Below are 21,456 nucleotides of genomic sequence, written 5' to 3' on the forward strand. Positions count from 1 at the left end.
CTGTAGATTCATGGTTCAAAGTCAGCCCAGGCAGAAAAGATACTGTAAGACTCTTACCTCTTGTGAAGTACTCAAAAACCAGTAGTGGCACAGTGGTACAATGTACTAGTTAGTGGGTTAGCCTTGAGTAAAAGAGCTCAGTGACATTACCCAGGCCCTGAGTTCTAGCCCCAAGACTGAAGGGAAAAGAAAGATCATAAATATAAACAGTGCACACAATAGACTAGAGACGCAGGATGAAAGATTAAATGAACAAATAATGAATATAGTCAACAACAATTCTTTGAAATTTGTAAATGGGGAATGTAGCCGAAAAAATGATGAGAAAACAATGATTCATTTCTAACCACTCTTGTATTATTTGTTTTGAAATCATTAACTGCTTTTAAACTAAACAGGCATGTAAGTATCATTTTGGAGAAAACAACAATTATATATGTATTTTAATCTGAATTCCATATTTTATAATTTGCCTTTCAGTAAATCATCATTCTCTTTTCATATAAAACATGTGTAACCCCTTTACTTAATACTTCATATAATTCCAGTATGTGATTATATCATAACTCCTCAATTTCCTTTTTTTTCTTTTGGCCAGTCCTGGGCTTGAGCTCAGGGCCTGAGCACTGTCCTTGGACTTTCTCAAGGCTAGAGCTCTACCACTTGAGCCTCAGCACCACTTCCGACTTTTTTCTATGTATGTGGTACCGAGGAATCGAACCCGGGTCTTCATGCATGCTAGGCAAGCACTTTAACCACTAGGCCAAACTCCCAGCCCCTCAATTTCCTTTTTTCTCTCAATCCTTTCTCCTGTCTATCCTAGTGCTTAAACTCGAGGCATCACTCATGCTAGGTACGTGCTCTACAAATTGAGCTGCACGCCCTGCTCTTTTTGTTTTACTCATTTTTATACTAGGGTTTATGTTTATGACCAGGTCAGCTTGGAACACAATCTTTCTTTTTACCCTTTCTAAGTAGCTGAGATAAAAAGCACAATGCACTGGGTTCACCTATTGATTGAGATACAGTATTGTGAACATTTTGCCTAATCCTTCATTTCTCAGTATCTTTTTTTTTTTGTTGGCGGATGGGATCATGGGTCTTGAACTCTGGGCCTGGGCGTGGTATCTGAACTCTTCAGTTCAAGGATACCACCCTACCCCGAGACACACAGCCACACTTCCCCTTTTCTAGTGATTAATTGGAGATGAGTCTCTTGGTATCGGGGGGTGGGTCCTCAGATCTCAGCCTCCTGAGTAACTAGGATTACAGTCATGAGACACCCTCCACGGCTTCTCAGTAACTGAAGAAACTAGGAATACATATGACAGCTATCATGCTTGGCTCTAATTACTAACAATTAAAACACTTGAACAAAGTTTTAATAATGTAAAACGTATGAACAAAGTTTTAATATTTTTAAATGTTGACTTCAGGGACAATGGGTGCTTTTAGTTTCCTAGTTTCAAATTTCACCAAATTTTTGTTTAATTTTTTATTTCCCAGAGTTAAAAAAAGGTGATTAAGTATTTGAAAAAAAATAAAAAAGCTTAAAAGAAAGCATCCTTGCCAGCGTAACTTTGCAAAAAGATTTGACATCATAGTTGATTTTTATGGAGAATGTATTCCAAGAACAGATCTTGTCATTCTCATCACCTATTCTGAAACAGTCTATACAAAGGAGAGAAAGCCAGGCTGTCTGAAAACCCACCAAGGGAAGTCAGGGTAGCCATCTCTCAACTTTTGACCTGAAATGATTCAAGGATAAGGGCAGGTTAAACATAACATCAAATCAGAGAAATAGGAAAAATACATCAATTTTCCAAATGTATGAGATCAAAGAGTGCGTAAAGATGGTGTATAACACTTACAGTAGGTATTCGAACAAACATCTTTTAGTATTCCAAAAAAAGAGCAACAAATGAAACCTCAAAGGCATCTTGGAGCATGTTTATGTCCATATTATTTATCTTGGAGCAATAAATTCAGTGTTGTATACTTGAGAAATGAGTATCTAGCCTTTTCATTCTGTCAACCTAGCGTTTTCATTCTGTCAATTGCTTTTTCACTCTATTATAGCAGTGGTGGTTTCATTCAGAAAACTAAATAAGCACAATAGCCTCAACGCAACAGAAAAGTAAAAATTAAGTGGCTGTTGTCTAAAACGCAGAGTATACATTGTAAAATAATAAATTCAAGGTAGTTAGCGGTCCCATCACCTTATACATGTGTCTTTATGATAAGGTCATTACAAATTCTCCTTTCTAGCTTTTTGTAACTATATTGTGTATTATTGTGAAGTATATTACACCATTATGTGACTCTATATTATTGTGTTGTGAACTTCAGTCACCCTACTGTGCAACAGAATGACTTTGTCATCTGTGCTGTTCTTCTAACTTCTGATGAAAAATGGAAGGCAATTACACAGTCACAGGAGCTGACATTAATTTGGAAAATTGTGATGTGTTTATTTGGAAATGTAAGACACATTCAAACGATGTTTTCAAGACCATTAGGCCTATAACTTGCTTTGATATATCACTTAGTTCATTATCAGTGTTAGGTAAACAAAATAAATAGTGGCTGACAAAAAATAACTAAATAAAATGCCGAGTATATTATACTCAGAGGAGATTCCCTTTTCAGGGCATGCCTGACATTTTTAGTACTGACATTAATAGGAAGTTCTGACACAGAAAAGGAGAATGACTGACCCCTTTTAGTCTCGCTCAAATTAGAAATCACAGTTCTATGACGCTCGCTGCAACAAATCACTGGTTATATCCCTAGCCATTGATGTAGAAAGTAGCAGCTGATGGTCATTGGACATAAACTGAACCCAGTTCTGGAATGATTCTGCCCTTCTGCAGATGTGCTACAGAGAGTCTATTTCCATTACCAAGACTGGCTGAGAACACAAAGCTCACCTCTGTGAAGGAAGAACAAAACCATTAGCTGTCTCTCAAATAAAGCAATTTGGAATGTGTTATGATGAGCAAGAGTCTGGTTTCTCAGCTGTAAAATAATTTCATTGTTTTTCTTTCATGTATGTCAGGACTGTGGCTGGAACCCAGGTTTCTTCCTCTCTCTTGGCTTTTTCCCTTATAGATAACATGCTACCAAATAAGCCATAGCACTACGTCTGGGTTTCTCGATGCTTAACTGGAGACAAGTCTCACTGTATTTCCTGCCTGGGATGGCCTGGACTCCTGATCCTCAGATCTCAGCCTCCTAAGCAGAGGATTATAGGCATAAGCCACCAAAGTCTGTCATAAGTGTTCCTATGATAAAATTCAAAATGGCACTGGGTACAGTGGCTGACACTTGTAATCCTAGCTACTTGTCAGCTCGGGCACTAAAGAATGTGAGACTCTTTTTTTTCCAGTCCTGGGCCTTGAACTTGGGGCCTCATCACTGTCCTTGGGCTTTCTCAAGGCTACAGCTCTACCACTGCAACCACAGCACCATTTCTGGCTTTATTCTATATATGTGGTACCAAGGAATAGAACGTAGGACTTTGTGCATGCTAGGCAAGCACTCTAACCACTAGGCCAAACTCCTGGCCCGAGAACCTGAGACTCTTATCTCTGGTTAATCACTAGAAAATGGGAAAGGGGGCTATGTGTCCAGGGGTAGAGCAATAAGCCTTGAGCTAAAGAGCTAAAGGAACAGCCCAATTCCTGTGCTCAGGTTTTAAGTTCAAACCCCAGAGCTAGCAAAATTAAAAAAGTTTCAAGGGCTCTCTGCCACATCTCAGATCTCAACCTCCTAGCAGTAGGATTACAGGCAGGTGCCACCAATGCCAGGTTTGAACAACTTTTGTGTCATCTCCAAGAATGTGGACGCCCCACAACACTGGTAGGCAAGATAGACACGTGTCTCAGGGCAGCGGGCACTGACTGCATTCAGGTTTACACATGGCTGTGGAACCTAAGCAGCTAACACCCTGAGGATCTAGGACGACAGGAAGCAGCCAGTGGCTCCCAAAGCTTATGTTATCTTTGATTTAAAAACTCACAAGACTTCACTACAAGTTATTGTTGTCAATAACAGTTCAATGTGAAGTAACAGGATATAGTAATTTTATAAAGTTAAGTGGGCGTACATATGTGGGAAATTTACAATTAAGGAATCAATACTGTTTACACGAGTCTAAACAATAAAACACTTAGTAATAAATATATCCAAAATGAATGATACAGAGAAGATTAGCATGGCCCCTGTGCAAGGATGACATGTACATTTGTGAAGCATTCCATATTTTTGTACATATACTTGCTTTTTGAAATAGGATAGGGTAGAGGGGAAAACAAGATGATCTGGAGGGGTGGGGATGGAGAATGGGGAGAACCGCATGAGAAAGGGTAGCCATGTTTGTGAAGTAATGCACCTCCTACCTGGCGAATATAATATAATCCTTCTATTAATTACAGTAAAAACCGTATTTAACAAATATGTTGAACAATGAAAATTATATTGCATGGATATTCTTGAAAGCATCCCAGTTTTTGCCTGATCTCCTTGCCTCTGAGGAATTTAAAGAAGGAAATTATTAGTTTGTGTGATTATAATTGCTGTCAAGTTCAAGTCAATATATTCGAATATGCCCTATGACCTCCATTTTCATGTGGAATAGCTCGGGTTCACATAAAGAGGCAATGAGAAACCATGTACTCAAGGACTGAATATCATGTATGAAGCTTTCTTACCCAATATTTCCTAATCATGTTGTGTGTAAAGAATCATCAAAAATCAAGCTGGGCTTGATAGTTCACACCTGTAATCCTAGCTACTCAGGAGTTTGAGATCTGATGATCACAGCTCAAACCAGCCCAGGCACTAAAGGCCAGGAGACATTTATCTCCAATTAACCACTAGAAATGCAGAGGTGGCGCTGTGGATGACAGCCTTGAGTTGAACAGCTCAGGGACTATGCCCAGACCTAGAGTCAAACCCCACAAATGACATAACGATAAGCCTTTAAGAGAGAAGCATAGGATCTCAGAGAGACAAGAGATTTCTCCCAGCCAGGTGTGGTGGCTCACACCACAATCCTAGCCACTCAGTAGTTAGCTGAAAAAATTATTAAAGAAAAGGCAAGGCCAGTAGTTTGGCCTAGAGGTAGAGTCCTTGACTACTAGGAATGAAGACCCGGGTTCAATTCCTCGGTACCACATACATAGAAAAAAAGCCAGAAGTGGTGCTGTGGCTCAGGTGGTAGAAATCTAGCAATGAGAAAGCCCAAGAACATTGCTCAGGCCCCAAGTTCAAGCCCCAGGACTGGCAAAAAAAATTAATTTAAAAGTTTTATCTAATAAATGAATTTCTTAATAAGACAGGTCAGTCATCAGGAGAACCATCCCATATCACTCTAGGAACAGGCTGAGCGATGGTCACCAACAGGTGGGGGACAAAGGGAGATGGGGACTGACCCCAACCACTGCTTTGGTCTTCCCTGGGCTTGGGCTGCTTCATGGTTCAGTGCCCAAGGGAAGGGCCAGCATCTTTTGCCTTGCCCCCGATCTTCAATGCCAGGACCCAGATGTCTTTACTGCCGAGGCTGGCTTTGAAACGTGATCCTCACATCTCAGTCTCCTGAGTAGCTAGGATGACAGGCATGAGCCAACAGTGCCTGGCTCAAGGCTACTTTTACTATTAACATCTTATTTATTTTTTTTGTGGGTCATGGGGCTTGAACACACTCTGGGCGTTGTCCCTGAGCTCTACAGCTCAAGGCTACCACCCTACCCTTGAGCCAAGCCCCATTTCCAGTTTTCTAGAGGTTAATTGGAGATAAGAATCTCAAGTCTCAAAATCATGAGAAGGGGTGTCAATGTGTGAGAAGTAATGCACCTACTACCTGGCGAATGAACTGTAACCCCTCTATACATTACCCCAACAATAAAAAATGAAGTTAATTTTATTTTCAGTCCTTTTGTGCCCGGGCTGGCCTTGAACCTTGATCCTCAGATCTCAGCCTCCAGAGTAGCTAAGATTATAGGCATGACACACCAGGACTGGCTCCATCTAACCATCTTCTAACTTCCTTTACTTCCTCATTTTTTCCATTACTTCCAGAATTAAGTTTAACAAAACCATGTCTTTTTTTTGCCAGTCCTGGGCTTTAGCTCAGGGGCTGAGCACTGTCCTTGGACTTTCTCAAGGTTAGAGCTCTACCACTTGAGCATCAGCACCACTTCCAGCTTTTTTCTATGCATGTGGTACCAAAGAATCGAACCCGGGTCTTTGTGCATGCTAGGCAAGCACTCTACCACTAGGCCAAACTCCCAGCCCAAAACCATGTCTTAATTGTGTTTGGGTACAGCTATCTTCAGAGAGATAGAGTAAGGGAAAGCAGTGATAGCAGAGAGATATTCATCCTCCTGAGAGCTTCTCTTTCAACCTCCAGAACAGGGAGAAATCAAAGACACTTCATATCATCCACACCTGTGTTTTATTATAACTCAGGAAAAAACAATGAGCAAGATAAACAATCTCAAACAACACATCACTAGTGATTAATTCAATATAAAGGAAAAACTAGTCATTTTGGGGTTACTCATCAAAATTCTAAAGATTCTTCTCTTTATTTACCCACCAAAGAACCAGAATTGGTGCAGTGGCTCAAGTGGTAGAGTATTAACCTCGAGCAAAAATGGTTAAGAAGGTGCCTAGGTTCTGAGTTCAAGCTGCCAAGACTTTTACCAACACTCAAAGAAAATGTATACCCAATTGTGTGTCCTTCCATGTTCTCTGAATATTTCAGGAACTAACTAGGGAATAAAAGGTGTTAAGAAAAGCCGGGCATGGTGGCTCACACCTGTAATCCTAGCTATTCAGGAGGCTGAGATCTGAGGATTGACTTTCACAGCTAGCCTGGGCAGTAAAGACCACTAAAGACCAAGACACTCTTATCTCCAATTAATCGCTAGAAAAGGGAAAGTGGGGCTGTGGTTGAATGGGGTAGGGTGGTATCCTTGAGCTGAAGAGCTCACGGACACTGCCAAGGTCCAGAGTCCAACTCCCATGAAAAAAAATAAAATTAGGTGTTAAGAGAGATTTGACTTCTATGCAAATTTTATGATAAACATGGAATTGCATCTTCCATTCAAAAATTGAACTCTATGTAGTATGTCATTGCTATAATGCATGGACCACACAAACAGCGAGAGAGTTTAGAGGAGTAGTGGAGAAATAGATGCGTTCTGCGTTCTTGGCTGATTAAAAGTCATTGAACATTTGCTCTGTTTGCTGCTTTTCTTCTAGCCAATCACTTCTCTGATAAACACTGAGGTGTGCCTTCCAGATGGAAGATTTTCCTCGATTGTTATAGTAATGAGACTTCTCTCTCCTGTGTGTTTTATAAGTACAGAGCCATGAATTCTTAATAAAGGACATTCCACAGTTGTTCCATTCAAACAATTTCTCACCTGTGTGTTGTCTGCTGCAAACTGAGGTATGACTTTTTGGAAAAACTTCATGGGTGCTGGTGGCTCACGCCTCTAATCCTAGCTACTCAGGAGGCTGAGATCTGAGGATCACGATTCAAAGCCAGCGATGGTATGAAAAGTCCAAGAGACTCTTATATACAATTAACTACCAGACACTAACTACTCTTACATGCAATTAACTAGCCGACAAAGTAAAAGGAAAACAAAAACAAAAACAAACAACTTTCCACATTTGTTTTATTCATAGGATTTCTCTCATGTGGAACCCTGAGCTGTGCCTTCTGAGTGAAAGACTGCACATTTGCTACATTCATAAGCCTTCACTCTGTGAGTACCCTGATGCAAACCGAGTTTTCTTTTAGGAAAAAGACTTCCCATATTTTATTACAGTCTTCAGGTTTCTCATCGGTGAGAATTCTTTTATGGTTGCTTAGGTGTCATATCTATGTGAAGAACATTGCATATTTGTTGCCTTCATATGGTTTCTCTCATTTTGTCATCTTTGATGATTACTAAGGCCTTCCTCTGGATGAAAGGATTTTCACATTTATAACATCCATGAGGTTTTTCTCCTGTTTGTTTTTTTCTGATAGTTGGCAAGGTCTGCCTTCTGGATGAAAGGTTTTCTACATTGATTACCTAAGTTTTCTCTCCTGTGTGTGTATTCTGAGGATTAGTACGGTTTGCATTCGGAGTGAAAAACAGTTCACACTTATTGTATTCATAAAATTTTTGTCTTGTGTGTGTTCTGATGATTATTAAGGCTTGTTTTCCAGATGAAAGACTTTCCACATCTGTTACATTGATAATGTTTCTCTCCTGTGTGTGTTCTCTGATGCAAAGGGAGGTATGACTTCTTTCTGAAAGACTTTCCACACCTGTTACATTGATAAGGTTTCTCTCCAGTGTGTGTTTTCTGATGGGCATTAAGATGTGACTTGTAGGCGAAAAACTTTCCACATCTCTTACATTCATAAGGTTTCTCTCCTGAGTGTGTTCTCTGATGCAAAATGAGGTATGACTTCATTCTGAAAGACTTTTGGCATTTCTTGCATTCATATGGTTTCTCTCCTGTGTGTGTTGTCTGATGATTAGTAAGGCTTGTCTTCCGGGAGAATGACTTTCCACATTCATTACATTCATAAGTTTTCTCTCCTGTGTGTGTTCTCTGATGGACAGTAAGGTCTATTTTCTTGGTGAAAGACTTTCCACACATGTTACATGTATAAGGTTTCTCTCCTGTGTGTCTTTTCTGATGAACAGTAAGGTTTGACTTGTCACTGAAAGACTTACCACACGGGTTACATGTATAAGGTTTCTCCCCTGTGTGCACTCTGTGATGTTTCTCCTTGGTGAAAGACTTTCCACATGTGTTACATGTATAAGGTTTCTCTCCAGTGTGTATTCTCTGATGGGTAGTAAGGCGATCCTTCCAGGTGAAAGACTCTCCACACATGTTACATGTATAAGGTTTCTCTCCTGTGTGTAATCTCTGATGGGTAGAAAGGTGTGTCTTCTGGGAGAAGGACTTTCCACAATCTTTACATCCATAAGGGTTCTCTCTGGTGTGTATTTGCTGATGATTATTAAGTTCTACCTTCTGGGTGAAAGACTTTCCACATTTGTTGCATTCATATGGTTTCTTTTTTGTATGAATTCTCCAGTGTCTCCTAAGAGCTGATTTCTGGGTGTATAGTTTTCCACATCTGGCACATTCAGGTGTTTTCTTCCCTCTCTGAACTACTGTTTGGGTATTGTGGGTAGAATTATCATAGTCGTCTCTGTGCTGCTTATGGATATTGTCAGACTCTCCCACAAGAACACAATTCTGCTTTAAAAATATGCTCTCTGAGTTTAAAACCTTCCCTTCTTCACCATATTCAAAATACTCCAGCTCATCAGAACACTCAAAATTTGATCTAAAATGCTCTGAATATCTGAAGGATTCTTCAACTACAGGAGACACAACTGGCCTACATGCAGCACGTATGTCATCAAGCTCACTATAAAGTCGCATGTTCTGACACTCACTGAATTCTTCAGTCTTCATCACTAAGGAATCTACATTACTTCTACTCAGCTCTGCCTTACGTTTTGAAGTCAAATCAAATGTTCTCACTAATCTCCCTCTGTCTTCCAATGTATAACTATTGGTGACTGCTACTTCACACAGACATCCAACTGAATTTTCCTGGCAGGTTGTAATTATGTCCTCCATTTCTTGGACATCTAAAATGAGTTAAAATTAAAAAAAAGACAAAAACATAAATAAGATTCCAATGGTCTTTAATGTAAAAACATTTGTTTTGCTTAATTTTTTTTGTGGGTTCCAAAGGGTGAAGTGGGCCAGGATGTTGAGCTCTTCAGCTCAATGATACCATCCTACCCTTGAGCCAAGCCCCACTTCCCATTTTCTCCAGGTTAATTGGAGATAAGAGTCTCAGGTCCTTCTGTGCCTGGACTGGCTTTGAAGCTTGATCCACAGACCTCAGCCTCCTGGGTAAGATTACAGATGTGAGCCATTCATTGCACCCGGCTTTGTTGTTGTTGTTCTGGTTGTGGGGCTTGAAGTCTGGGCCTGGGCACTGTCCCTGGGCTCTTCAGCTCAAGGCTACCACCATACCCTTGAGCCAAGCCCCACTTTCCATTTTCTCCAGGTTAATTGGAGATAAGAGTCTCAGGTCCTTCTGTGCCTGGACTGGCTTTGAAACTTGATCCACAGACCTCAGCCTCCTGGGTAAGATTACAGATGTGAGCCATTCATTGCACCCAGCTTTGTTGTTGTTGTTCTGGTTGTGGGGCTTGAAGTCTGGGCCTGGGCACTGTCCCTGGGCTCTTCAGCTCAAGGCTACCACCATACCCATGGAGACACAGAGCCATGTCCTGTTTTCTAGTGGTTAATTGGGAGATAAGAGACTCAAGGTCTTTAGTGCCCAGGCTGGCTTTGAATTATGATCCTCAGATATCAGCCTCTGGAGTAACTAGGATTCCAGGTGTGAGCCACCATGCCAGGTCAAGGTAAAGACATTTTCTCCCATCCTAGATGTTAGAACTTTAAAACATCACAAATAATTCCACTATGTATTGGTAGAGTTTTAAGATGAGTACTTATCACCTGCATATAGTATCCTTATGGCTCTGCTTTTCAAATACTATTTTGATTTATCATAGGGGAATAAGCTGTTTCTTTTATTTTCTTGAAATATGTGTGTATTACCGCTTTCCTTCTCAACCATTAAGTGAGGAACAAGAATATTTTCGAGATTCAGATACGACTGGAGTATTTTATCCATCCCTTTGCCTTTTACCTAAGTGGTAATGGTTCTTGAGAGTAAGGATTTATACATGAATCTCTTCAGTACTAACTTCTCATTATTAACTTCTTTATGTATCTATGGGAATTGTAAAGTTCATTTCTATCAATCTTAGACAAAGTCTAAGTCCAAACCCTTTTCAGGCAAACCTGACCATCAGAACAATGGAAGATGGAGGATAATCCAGCTCAGGAGCTGTCAATCATCCACTGTAGACTATAATCTTTGATTCGAAATCACAATCTCTGCCCACCACTGACAAGCCATTTTTCATATCAGAGGACACCAGCACTGGCATATTCCATTTTATACTATATCTGTATTTTCCTAGTTACAAAGAAAATGAAATCTCATTTTCTATATCTCTATTTTTTTTTGCTTCCGAATGATTTCCACAAAGAAGAGAATTTCTAACTCTAACTCTACTTCCACACAAAATTCAGTATGTCTCCATATGAATCCTTGCCACACCCAGAACTTACAGGAACTAGGAATGTTATTGCTTAGTACTGCTCAAGATGTATTTACCTACTGTGCTCCGCAAAATCCAATAACTCACCTGTAAAATTCTTTTCTGAGACTTCTTGTATCCATGGATCTGCACATTGCTCCAGCTGTACAATCAATATAGGTTTGGGAAAACAATGCCCTGTGGACAAGGAATAATGGAGAATTATTGCTCATGGTGTATCATCTGTGTTATAAGGTCTCACACATCCTGTTCACAAGGTTGCTCCTAACTCTTCTTTCTCATTTCTCACTGGCTCCATTTATTGACTTATCCCTAGCTTTAGAATTTTTTCCCATTGTGTGCCTGGAACTCAGCTTTTACTCCAGGCTAGTATTCAATCAGTTTGAGTCCACGTTTGAATTCCAGCTCATGAGGGCTTAATTGTAGGTAGATTTCAGCCTCCTGAGTAGGTAGGATTTCAAGCAAAACCAGTGCACCAGTGCCTGGTTTGGATTAGGAATACACACTTTAACTAGTGATTCCTAGATCATACTTTCAGTAGTCATATACATTGTACTCTAGATTATATATCCAACTACATTAATCACCTCAGTCTCTTATTAGGGAACATAGTTCAGAATTTTTGTCAAACTACTGATTTGGCTGCTTAAATAATGAGAATAAATCACTAGAAAATGGCAAGTTGGGCTGTGGCTCAAGGGTAGGGTGGTACCCTTGAGCTGAAGATCTCAGGGACAGCGTCCAGGCCCACAGTTCAAGGCCCTTGACCAACAACAACAACAAAAAGGATTACATAATCAAGTTGAAGTTTTCCTTAGAAGAAAACGATACTGAGGCTGGGAGTTTGGCCTTGTAGAGTGCTTACCCAGCATGCACAAAGACCAGTGTTTGATTCCTTGGTACCACATAAAAGTTGGAAATGGTGCTGCAGTTCAGGTGATAGAGCGCTAGCCTTGAGGAAAAGCCCAAGGATAGTGCTCAGGCCCTGAGTTCAAGCTCCGTGACTGGAAAAAAGTAAAATAAACAAGAAGGAAACGATACTGGTAGGTGCCCATGATTCACACCTGTAATCCTAGCTACTCAGGAGGCTGAGATCTGAGGATTGTGGTTCAAAGCCAGTGCAGGCACAAAACTCTGGCACTCTTTATTTCCAATTAACCACTAGAAAACAACAACTCATGTTGTGGCTCAAAGTGGCAGAGACCTAGCTTTCAGCTGAAGAGCTCAAGAACTGTGCCCAGTCCTAGAGCTCATACCCAAAACAAAAATCAGCTACAAAAAAAAGTGAAAAAGAAAGAAACGACACTTCCCACTGAAAGAAATATTCCATGTAAATAGAACTAATAGAACTAACTTCACCTATCCACTAAAAACAAATCACTTGAACTTTGAAGATGAGGTAAATTTTGCTCACCCAGTGAAACCAGGTTGCTGTAGTTCTCCAGCATTACATCTCTATACAGGGTCTTCTGAGCAATGTTTAGGTCCTGCCACTCCTCACAGCTGAAGTCCACAGCCACATCTCCAAATGAAACCATCTCCTGCAATGGCATATTTCCTTCAAGAAATTAGCTCTGATTCATGAGCACATCAATTCTGGAACTGCATTCTTCTACATGTAAGCTTTGGTCTCACATAAAATATTTCCAGCTTCCTGTGTTATCCATAGAGTGAGAGAAAGAAAACTAAAAATAGACATATTTTCCCCTATATTAAGTAGATAATTACAAAGTTTCCCTAGTATATTAGAATACATTTCTGCCGCTAGCAATAGAAACAAGATAAAAATTCTAAGGAGCTAATAATCTGACATGACAGCATTAGTTATAAATAGATGTCTGATAGAGTAGTATTAGCTCATTTTGATAAAATTCACTACATATCAAGGTAACAAGGAAGTAAAAAAATAATAATTCCTGCATGTTCATATTCTGCCTCACTAAAAAGCAATTTAGAGCTACTATTAAAAAGTGCCCTCATGGTTGTGAGTTTAGCCTAGTGGTAGAGGGCTTGCCTAGCATGCACAAAGACCCGGGTTCAATTCCTCGGTACCACATACATAGAAAAAAGCCAAAAGTGTTGCTAAGGCTCAAGTGGTAGAGCTCTAGCCTTGAGAAAGTCCAAGGACAGTGCTCAGGCCCTGAACTCAAGCCCAGGACAAGGCAAAAAGAAAAAAAAGTGCCCTCATAAGCAATCAAAACATGCTGAAATCACAGGGAATAAAATCATACCAGTAGATGTTTGAAAAGCATAGTTTCCAGGTGAGTGTTAAAGGAAGCAACAGTAATCGAGAAGGTAGGTAATGATTAATTTGGTCCTTACAAGATCTGACTTAGGTCCCCAAATAAAAACATGACAAAAAAATTAAGTAGCACAAAAACAACCTATGGTAATCAATTATATTACTAAATTTCCAAAGATTAAGGCTGATCATCGATAACCTGATACTGATACTTCCTACATAAGCAAAAGAAAGGCTAGCACAAAATTTTGTGAACATTGCCTACCTGCTACAATACAGAATATAGTTGAAAAGTGCATAAAATATTTCTTGATAAAATTTTTGTTTATGCTCAGCCATGTTATCCTAGCTGTTCAGCAGGCTGAGATCTGAGGATCACGGTTCAAAACCAGCCCTGGCACTAACGGAGCTGAGACTCATCTCCAATTAATCTTAGAAAATGGAAAGTGGGACTTATCTCCAATTAATCACTAGAAAATGGGAAGATGGATTTCTGAAAACACCATAAACTATATCAAATGAAGCTTAAATTTCCAGTAAACGAAGAATACAAAGCACTTCAAGAAGCCTGTATGGAGAGTAATTTAAGAACAAACAGCCAACTAATTCTTCCAGAATTTTTGAAGGTGTGTTGACCACAGTGTTTCAGTAACTGCAGTAGAACTTCAGTAACAGTTTACTGTTAGGCATGATGATGTGATTTAAGGTAAGTTGATACTCAAAATTTACCTTCCATGGGAAGTTACTTCCTAGGTGTCACTGAATCACATTTTATTTAAGTGAGATGTTGGAATAAAGTTTATCAAGGTAACGGCCCCCATAAACAGGATGGAGTTGCTATTCTCATATCAGATAAAATAGACTTCAAACTAAAATTAGTGAGAAAAGACAAAGAAGGTTATTACATACTAATAAAGGGATCTCTCCTCCAGGAGGACATAACGATCCTAGATCTAACCAACTAGATCTAACAGACATCTGCAGATTATTTCACCTAGCAACATCACAATATATGTTTTTTTCAGCACACATGGAACCTTTTCCAAAATAGACCACATTTTAGGGCATAAAGCAAACCTGTGCAGATTCACAAACACTGAAATTATTCCCTGCATTCTCTCAGATATCAGGGCATCAAATTGGAACTGGACACCAATCTCGACCAAAGAAAACTCTGTAACTCATGAAGATTGAACAACACATTGTTGAATCACCAATGGGTCATTGAGGAAATCAGAACAGAAATACAGCAGTTTATGAAATTTAACAAAAAGGAGCACACAAAATACCAGATCCTTTGGGACACAGCAAAGGCAGTACTCAGAGAAAGATTTACAGCTCTGAGTGCTAACCTTAATAAATTGGAAAAATCACAAACCAAGAAGTTAATGTTGCACCTTACAACAAACTAACTCTAATCCCACTATAACCCTCATCCTAAAACCAGACAGAGATTACTCAAAAAAAAGAGAACTATAGACCAATTTCTTTGATGAATATTGATGCAAAACTTCTCAACAAAATACTGGCCAATCGTTTTCAGCAACTCATCAAAAACATTATACACTACAATCAAACAGGATTCATTACAGGGTTCCAAAGCTGGTTCAACATATGCAGATCAATTAATATAATTCAATACATCAACAGGAACAAAGACAAGAATCATGATTGTCTCAAGTGATGTAGAAAAGGCATTTGACACCCCTTTCTTCTAAAAGCTCTGGAGAAACTAGGAATCCATGGAACATTCCTCAGTACAATAAAGGCTGTTTATGACAAGCCCAGAGCTTTCATTATACTTATGGTGAAAAGCTGAAGCCATTTCTTCTAAAATCAGGAACAAGACAAGGATGCACATTCTCTCCACTCTTAACATAGTATTAGAATTCCTAGCCAGAGCAATAAAGCAAGAAGCAAGCATAAAGGGGATCTAAATAGGGAAAGAGGAAACGAAACATTCCCTCTTTGCAGTTGATGTGATTCTGTATTAAAAGAACCTTATAGACTCCACCCCAAGCTTCTTGACCTCATACAAAACTTTGGCAAGGTAGCAGGGTATAAAATTAACCCTCAAAAATCAACCGCCTTCTTCTATGCCAACAATGAGAGGAATGAGGAAACATCAGGAAAGCAACTCCTTTGGCAATAGCCTCAAAGATAATAAAGTACCCATGAATTAACTAAGAATGTAAATGACCTTTTTCATGAAAACTTTAAAACCCTGAAAAAGGAAATTAAAGCAGAACTAAGGAAATGGAAAAACCTCCCATGCTCCTGGATTGGAAGAATTAACATCGTGAAAATGACAATCTTGCCAAAGGCTATCTACAAATTCAATGCAATACCTATTAATATTCCAATGTCATTCTTTAAAGAAATAGAAGAGGCAATCCAAAATTTCATATGGAATAATAAAAGACCTCGTGCAGCAAAAATCATTCTTAGCAGAAAGAACATCACAGGAGGAATTTCAATACCAAACTTTAGACTCTATTACAGAGCTATAGTCACCAAAACAGCTTGGTACTTGCATAAGAACAGGCCTGAAGACCAATGGAATAGAACTGAGGGCCCAGATATTTACCCGTAGACTTATGGCTACCTAATCTTTGATAAGGGAGCAAAAAAAAAGAGTGGCAGAAAAATAGCCTCTTCAACAAATGGTGCTGGCAGAACCGTTTAAGTAAGCACCTGTAGAAAATTAAAGTTGGATCCTTCTTTGTCACCCTGCACCAGGATTAACTCCAAATGGAACAAAGACCTCGAGGTTCAAACAGATACACTGAAAACTTTACAAGAAGGAATAGGAGGTGCACTAGGCCTCCCTGGCACAGGTCAAAACTTTCTTAATAAAGACCAAGAAACAGAACAAATCAGAGAAAGTCTGGATAAGTGGGACTGCATAAAAGTGCAGAGTTTTTGTATGGCAAAGGACATAGCTAGCAAATAAACTAGAAAGCCTACAGAGTGGGAGAAGGTCTTCACTAACCATACAACAGAAAAGTCCTCATATCGAAAATATATCAACAGCTCAAAAAACTGAATCACTCCAAAAATAATCTCCAAAGAAACAATCATCCATCCCTTTGTTATCTCATATTGTTACAATATTTGACCTTGTTATCTGGTATGTTTAATATGTGCTCAATTAGTTATTTGAAATTGGATATGGAAGGGGGGGAAATCAAGATTAAATGGGGGGTAAGGGGGTAGGGAAATGGGGACCATGTCATGAGAAAGGGTATCAATGTTTGTGAAGTAATGCACCTTCTATCTGGTGAGTATAATGTAACCCTTCTATTGATCACAATAAAAAATTTATTAAAAATAAAAAAAGAAACAAGAAAAAAAAGATGGGCCAAAGACTTAAAGAGAGTCTTCTCTGAAGAAATAAGAATGGCACAAGAAGAAATTCTCAACTTCTCTGGCCATAAAAGAAATGCAAATCAAAACAACTCTAAGATTCCACCTTACCCCAGTTAGAATGGCCATGATCAAGAAATCTAATAACAACAGATGCTGGAGGGGATGTGGCCAGGAGGGATCACTACTACACTGTTGGTGGGAGTGCAAACTCGTTCAACCACTATGGAAAGCAGTATGGAAATTTCTCATATGTTTAGTCTTAAACACAGAACTCCCCTATTACCCAGCAATTCCACTACTTAGCTTTACCCGCTTGTCCAGAAAGAAGGACATACTAAATCCATTAGCACAACGGTGTTCACTGCATGACTATTTATCATAGCAAAGATATGGAACCAACCTAGATGTCCCTCAGTTGATGAGTGGATCAACAAGATGTGGTATTTGTACACAATGGAATTCTATGCTGCTGTCAGAAAGAATGACATCGCCCCATTTGTTAGGAAATGGAAAGACAGAAAAAACCATATTAAGTGAAGTAAGCCAGACTCATAGGAATATAGGCTCGATGGATTCCCTCATTTGTCATAATCAGTAGAAACCTTGGGCTCTCCTAGCAGAGATTTACAATACAACAAAACTTAGATATATAAGGCCATATACAATGATGCTAAATGAAAGGACCTCCAGGATATAGAAACAAAAGCCATATAATGAGTGATTGTTGTCCTTAATGTACTATGTTGTCTCTCATCTCTTTTGCTGTGCCTTGGTTATCTCATATTGTTACAGTATTTCACCTGGTTATCTGATATATTGTATATGTGTGTATTTGGCTATTTTAAGTTGGATAGGGTAGAGGTGGGAAAACAAGATGGGGAATGGAGGGGGAAGGAAAGGGGGACCAAGACATAAGAAAAGGTATCAATGTTTGTGAAGTAATGCATCTTCTATCTGGTGAATATAATTGAACTCTTCTATTAATTACAATAAAAATACATGAAGAAAAAATATATTAAAAAAAGAAGCCTGTATGGGGAGTAATTTAAGAACAAAAAGATAACTCATTTCTAGAGAATATTTGAAGGTGTGTTTCACCACACTATTTCAGTAACTGCAGTAAAACTTCAGTAACATAGTTTAATATTAAGCTTGAGGATCTGATCTCATCTATGTTGATCATGAAAATTTACCTTCCATGGGAAGCTACTTCTTAAGTGTCATTGAATCACATAACATATGTGACTACTTTTTCTCACATTAGAAAAACTAGAAATAAACTGAAGCAAATCTGCACACAACTTAGAATATCAGATGTTCTAATCTGCTAAGTCCACAAATCATCTTTATCTGACTTATGATCATGTTCCCAAAGCTGCATCTGCATTTGTTTTTCTCTTTTTAATTCTTGGACACCCCAGATTCATAATATAATGCCCAGAAACTTGAAGCCCCCTGGAAGGATTGCCAGAGGCCAAAGATCAATGCAAACTGCAATGAGTCGTTTATTAACGAGCTTGAGCACAGGTCTCTGCGCACTGAAAACCAAGTGCAGACCAGAGGCCCCGAGCCCAAAATTACAGCACCTTTTATACATTCTTTGGTAAGGGGAAGACCCCAGCTAGCATTAGCAGCAAATCAATACAGCACACGGGAAAATTCATACCAAACTTTTAGCAATGATTGGCGCAACGCAAAGCGGGAAATGAGCCGAGGCTAAGCATTGGTTGTCTAGGGGGCTATCGTGCTTTGAATTGATTGGACAGAGCCCCTATGGTGATCCTAGAGGCTGGTTTTAAGGCCGACAGGGGTCTAGGGAGGTCTCCATGGTGACTGGCTTGTGATTGGTTGACATTTGCCCTAGTTTGCTGGCCCCGCAAGTCTGACCCTGTAGGTGCCAGATGGTCACTATCTCTAGTTCCACTCCTAGGTGGGGGGGTCTGGAATGTGTGCTTTGTCACGTACTCCCTGCCGGAGGGTCATTAACTCATTCTCCAGATCCAGGAGTGTCTGGGGTCCAGGACTAGTGGGTGGTTGTAGTTACTACATTCCTCAAGGTTTTAGCAAGCAAGTATACAGAAGCAGAAAGGCAAGTGAAGAAAATACAAATTCAATACAAATTCAAAAATTCAAATGGCTAACACAGGTTCATCAAAAAAATATATATATTTATCTACGCTCCTCAATAAAAATACAATGTAAAAAACAAAGCGAGAAATAAAAAGCAACTCACCAGAGATTCTTTCATTTTTTCCTGCTGTTGACAATGAACAGAAGGTTCTGAAAGCATGGCTAGGAGAGAAGGCAAATGAAGTGTTCAGGAAAGAACCCATGTGAATTTGCCCCACATTTTCATCCTCAAAACATTATACAAATCTAGATACATTGGCTCATGCCTGTAATTCCAGCTACTGAGGAGGCTGAGACCTGAGGACTGTGGTTCAAAGCCAGCCCTGGCACTAAAAGACCATGAGGATCTTACCTCTAATTCCAGATTTTTTCTATGTATGTGGTACCAAGGAATCCAATCCAGGTCTTTGTGCATGCTAGGCAAGCACTCTACCACTAGGGCAGACTGCCAGCACTGGGGTCATTTTAATAGCTGCACAAAGAGGGCTCTCTGCCTTGGGATGGGTTGGAAACAGCCCCAAGCCTAGGTGGGGCTGAGCTTTCAAAAGGTGGTCGAGCAGGTTAAACTGGACTTCTTGATTTAGGATTTAGACTATTCTCATACACACTAGTAGCTGAACATCTCTCCTTCAAATCTCAAGACGTCTAGTTAGGATTATTTTAGTAGAAATATAATTTGTGCCAGGTGCAGTGGCTCTCTCCTGTAATCCTAGCTACTCAGGGGGCCTAGATCTGAGGACTGCCATTCCAGCCTGGGCTGGAAAGAACATGAGACTCTTATCTTCAATTAAGATCTAGAAAACAGGCAGTGGGGCTGTGGTTCAAGGGGAAGGTAGGGCCTTGAGATGAAGAGCTCAGGGACAGGGCCCATGACCAACAAAAAAAAGGAAGAAAGAAAGAAGTATAATTTGTATTTAAAAGAGGGTATTGTAGGGTGGCGAGTTTGGCCTAGTGCTATAGTGCTTGCCTACCATATATGAAGACTTAGGTTGGTTTCTTCAGTACCACTGTTGTACCCAAAGTTTGAGATCACCCCCGAAAGACCACCAGAGACCACGATCAATGCAAGCCACAAAGAGCCATTTATTAGCAAGCTCAAGCTTGGTCTTCCGCGCCCATGGAAGTCAGAGACGCTTGGAGGCCCCAGCACAGAATCAGTACAGCTTTTATAGTAGAGAACAAACAAGTTTGGGGAATTTTAATTTTCACAATATTATAGTTAATGAACCCTTTCATTGATGGACTCCTTAACCCCTTATCTGCTTCATTAACTGTAAACAGTTGTGAAGCACAATTAACTGTAAACAGTTGTGAAGCACAGCTGCTGACTCGGGGACAAATTCCAGGTGTCTCCACTAAGACTCTGAGCAAATAGCTTACAGCACTTTGTAATCCTTGTGAGAAGGTTTTAGGGGAAATCATCTCTCAGCTGTCTGCAAGATGGAGGTAGTTCTAACAAGATGGATTTGGATTAGCTATAGCTTCTCAGCTTCGGCTCTTCATTTTTAGCTACAGCTCTTCACCATATACATAGAAAAAGGTAGATGTGGTGCCATGGCCCAAGTGGTAGTGCTCTACCCTTGAGAAAGTTGAAGGACAGTGCTCAGGCCCTGAGTTCAAGCCCCAGAACTGGCATAAATAAAAAATAGTGAAAAGTGACTCCCGGGTTTTTGCCTTTGTTGCTCTTCAAAACAGGTAGTGGTTGGGGGTGGGGAGAATGAGAAAGTCTGAATGTGAGTATTGGTACATGAGTGATTTTTAGAGGAGGTTTTTGTAGATGTGAAGCTTGATTGCTTGCTCCAAACCAGTCTGTTTCTCTTTGCCCGTTTTGCAGGCCCCAGTTTGATTATATTTCCTTCCTATTCTCTGATCCAAAAAGTTCCTCTCAGTAACTCTAGGCTACAGACCTCAGACTTGGCTTGCCAGACCATATCCATTACACTGTGGAATAAAACTTTCCTCTCTCAAACTGTGGAAGCAACCAGAAGGCCACTTCTAGAAGTCAGGCGTGTGCCTGCCTTCTGGCATTTGCATCACAGTCAGGAATAGTCAGCCATCATTTGGGACAACAGAGTTCCTTCGCTGATAATGCAGCTTTAACAGAGAATTCGAAAATTCCCAGGAAAAGCTTCCTAGAAAGCTTATAGAAAATGTACATCTTCCATGTAACCCTAATATCCTGGAACACAGTGGTACAACCGTAGATCCGAAAACTTGGGAGGCTGAGCAGGGAGGATCATTCAAGCCCAGAACATGAAGGCTAACCAGAGTTAACATAGGGAGACCAAGACTCAAATACAGGTGAAGCACTTCCTCACCAGAGATTCCGGGTTTGATCCCAAGTACTTGAACAACAAAACTACCCTAAGGCATAACATTATTATTATTTTTAATAATAATACATCTCATTTAATGCTGAATACCTAATTTCCAATTTTTCTTTTGAGGAGCGTAGAAAATAGCTACACATATATT

The 21,456-nt window shown here is 39.8% G+C and overlaps 1 protein-coding gene and 1 non-coding gene across 3 annotated transcripts in view; one reads left to right on the forward strand and one right to left on the reverse strand.

Annotated features, from left to right (window-relative positions):
- LOC150041917 (zinc finger protein 566-like) overlaps window positions 1–19,144 on the reverse strand; it is a 30,179-nt gene extending 11,035 nt beyond the window's left edge. Inside the window, exons 1-4 of one of the 2 annotated variants that reach the window (XM_090325381.1) lie at window positions 19,085–19,144; window positions 12,655–12,781; window positions 11,328–11,417; window positions 7,674–9,683 (exon numbers count right to left, since the gene is read on the reverse strand). In XM_090325381.1, coding sequence (XP_090181507.1) covers window positions 8,176–9,683; window positions 11,328–11,417; window positions 12,655–12,781; window positions 19,085–19,141 — 1,782 coding nt within the window. In that variant the 5' untranslated portion in view covers window positions 19,142–19,144 and the 3' untranslated portion in view covers window positions 7,674–8,175. Of the gene's footprint in view, window positions 1–7,673; window positions 9,684–11,327; window positions 11,418–12,654; window positions 12,782–19,084 lie in introns of those variants that run through there. The other variant, XM_090325382.1, reaches the window with a different exon arrangement.
- On the forward strand, window positions 4,164–4,268 carry LOC150041918 (U6 spliceosomal RNA). Its single transcript, XR_016533712.1, has one exon. It is a non-coding gene; the product is annotated as a U6 spliceosomal RNA (small nuclear RNA).
- Window positions 19,145–21,456: the final 2,312 nt, after the last annotated feature.

This window comes from Megascapheus bottae, chromosome 38, assembly GCF_031878675.1.
Source record: "Megascapheus bottae isolate mThoBot1 chromosome 38, mThoBot2.hap1, whole genome shotgun sequence".
Lineage (NCBI taxonomy): Eukaryota > Metazoa > Chordata > Mammalia > Rodentia > Geomyidae > Megascapheus > Megascapheus bottae.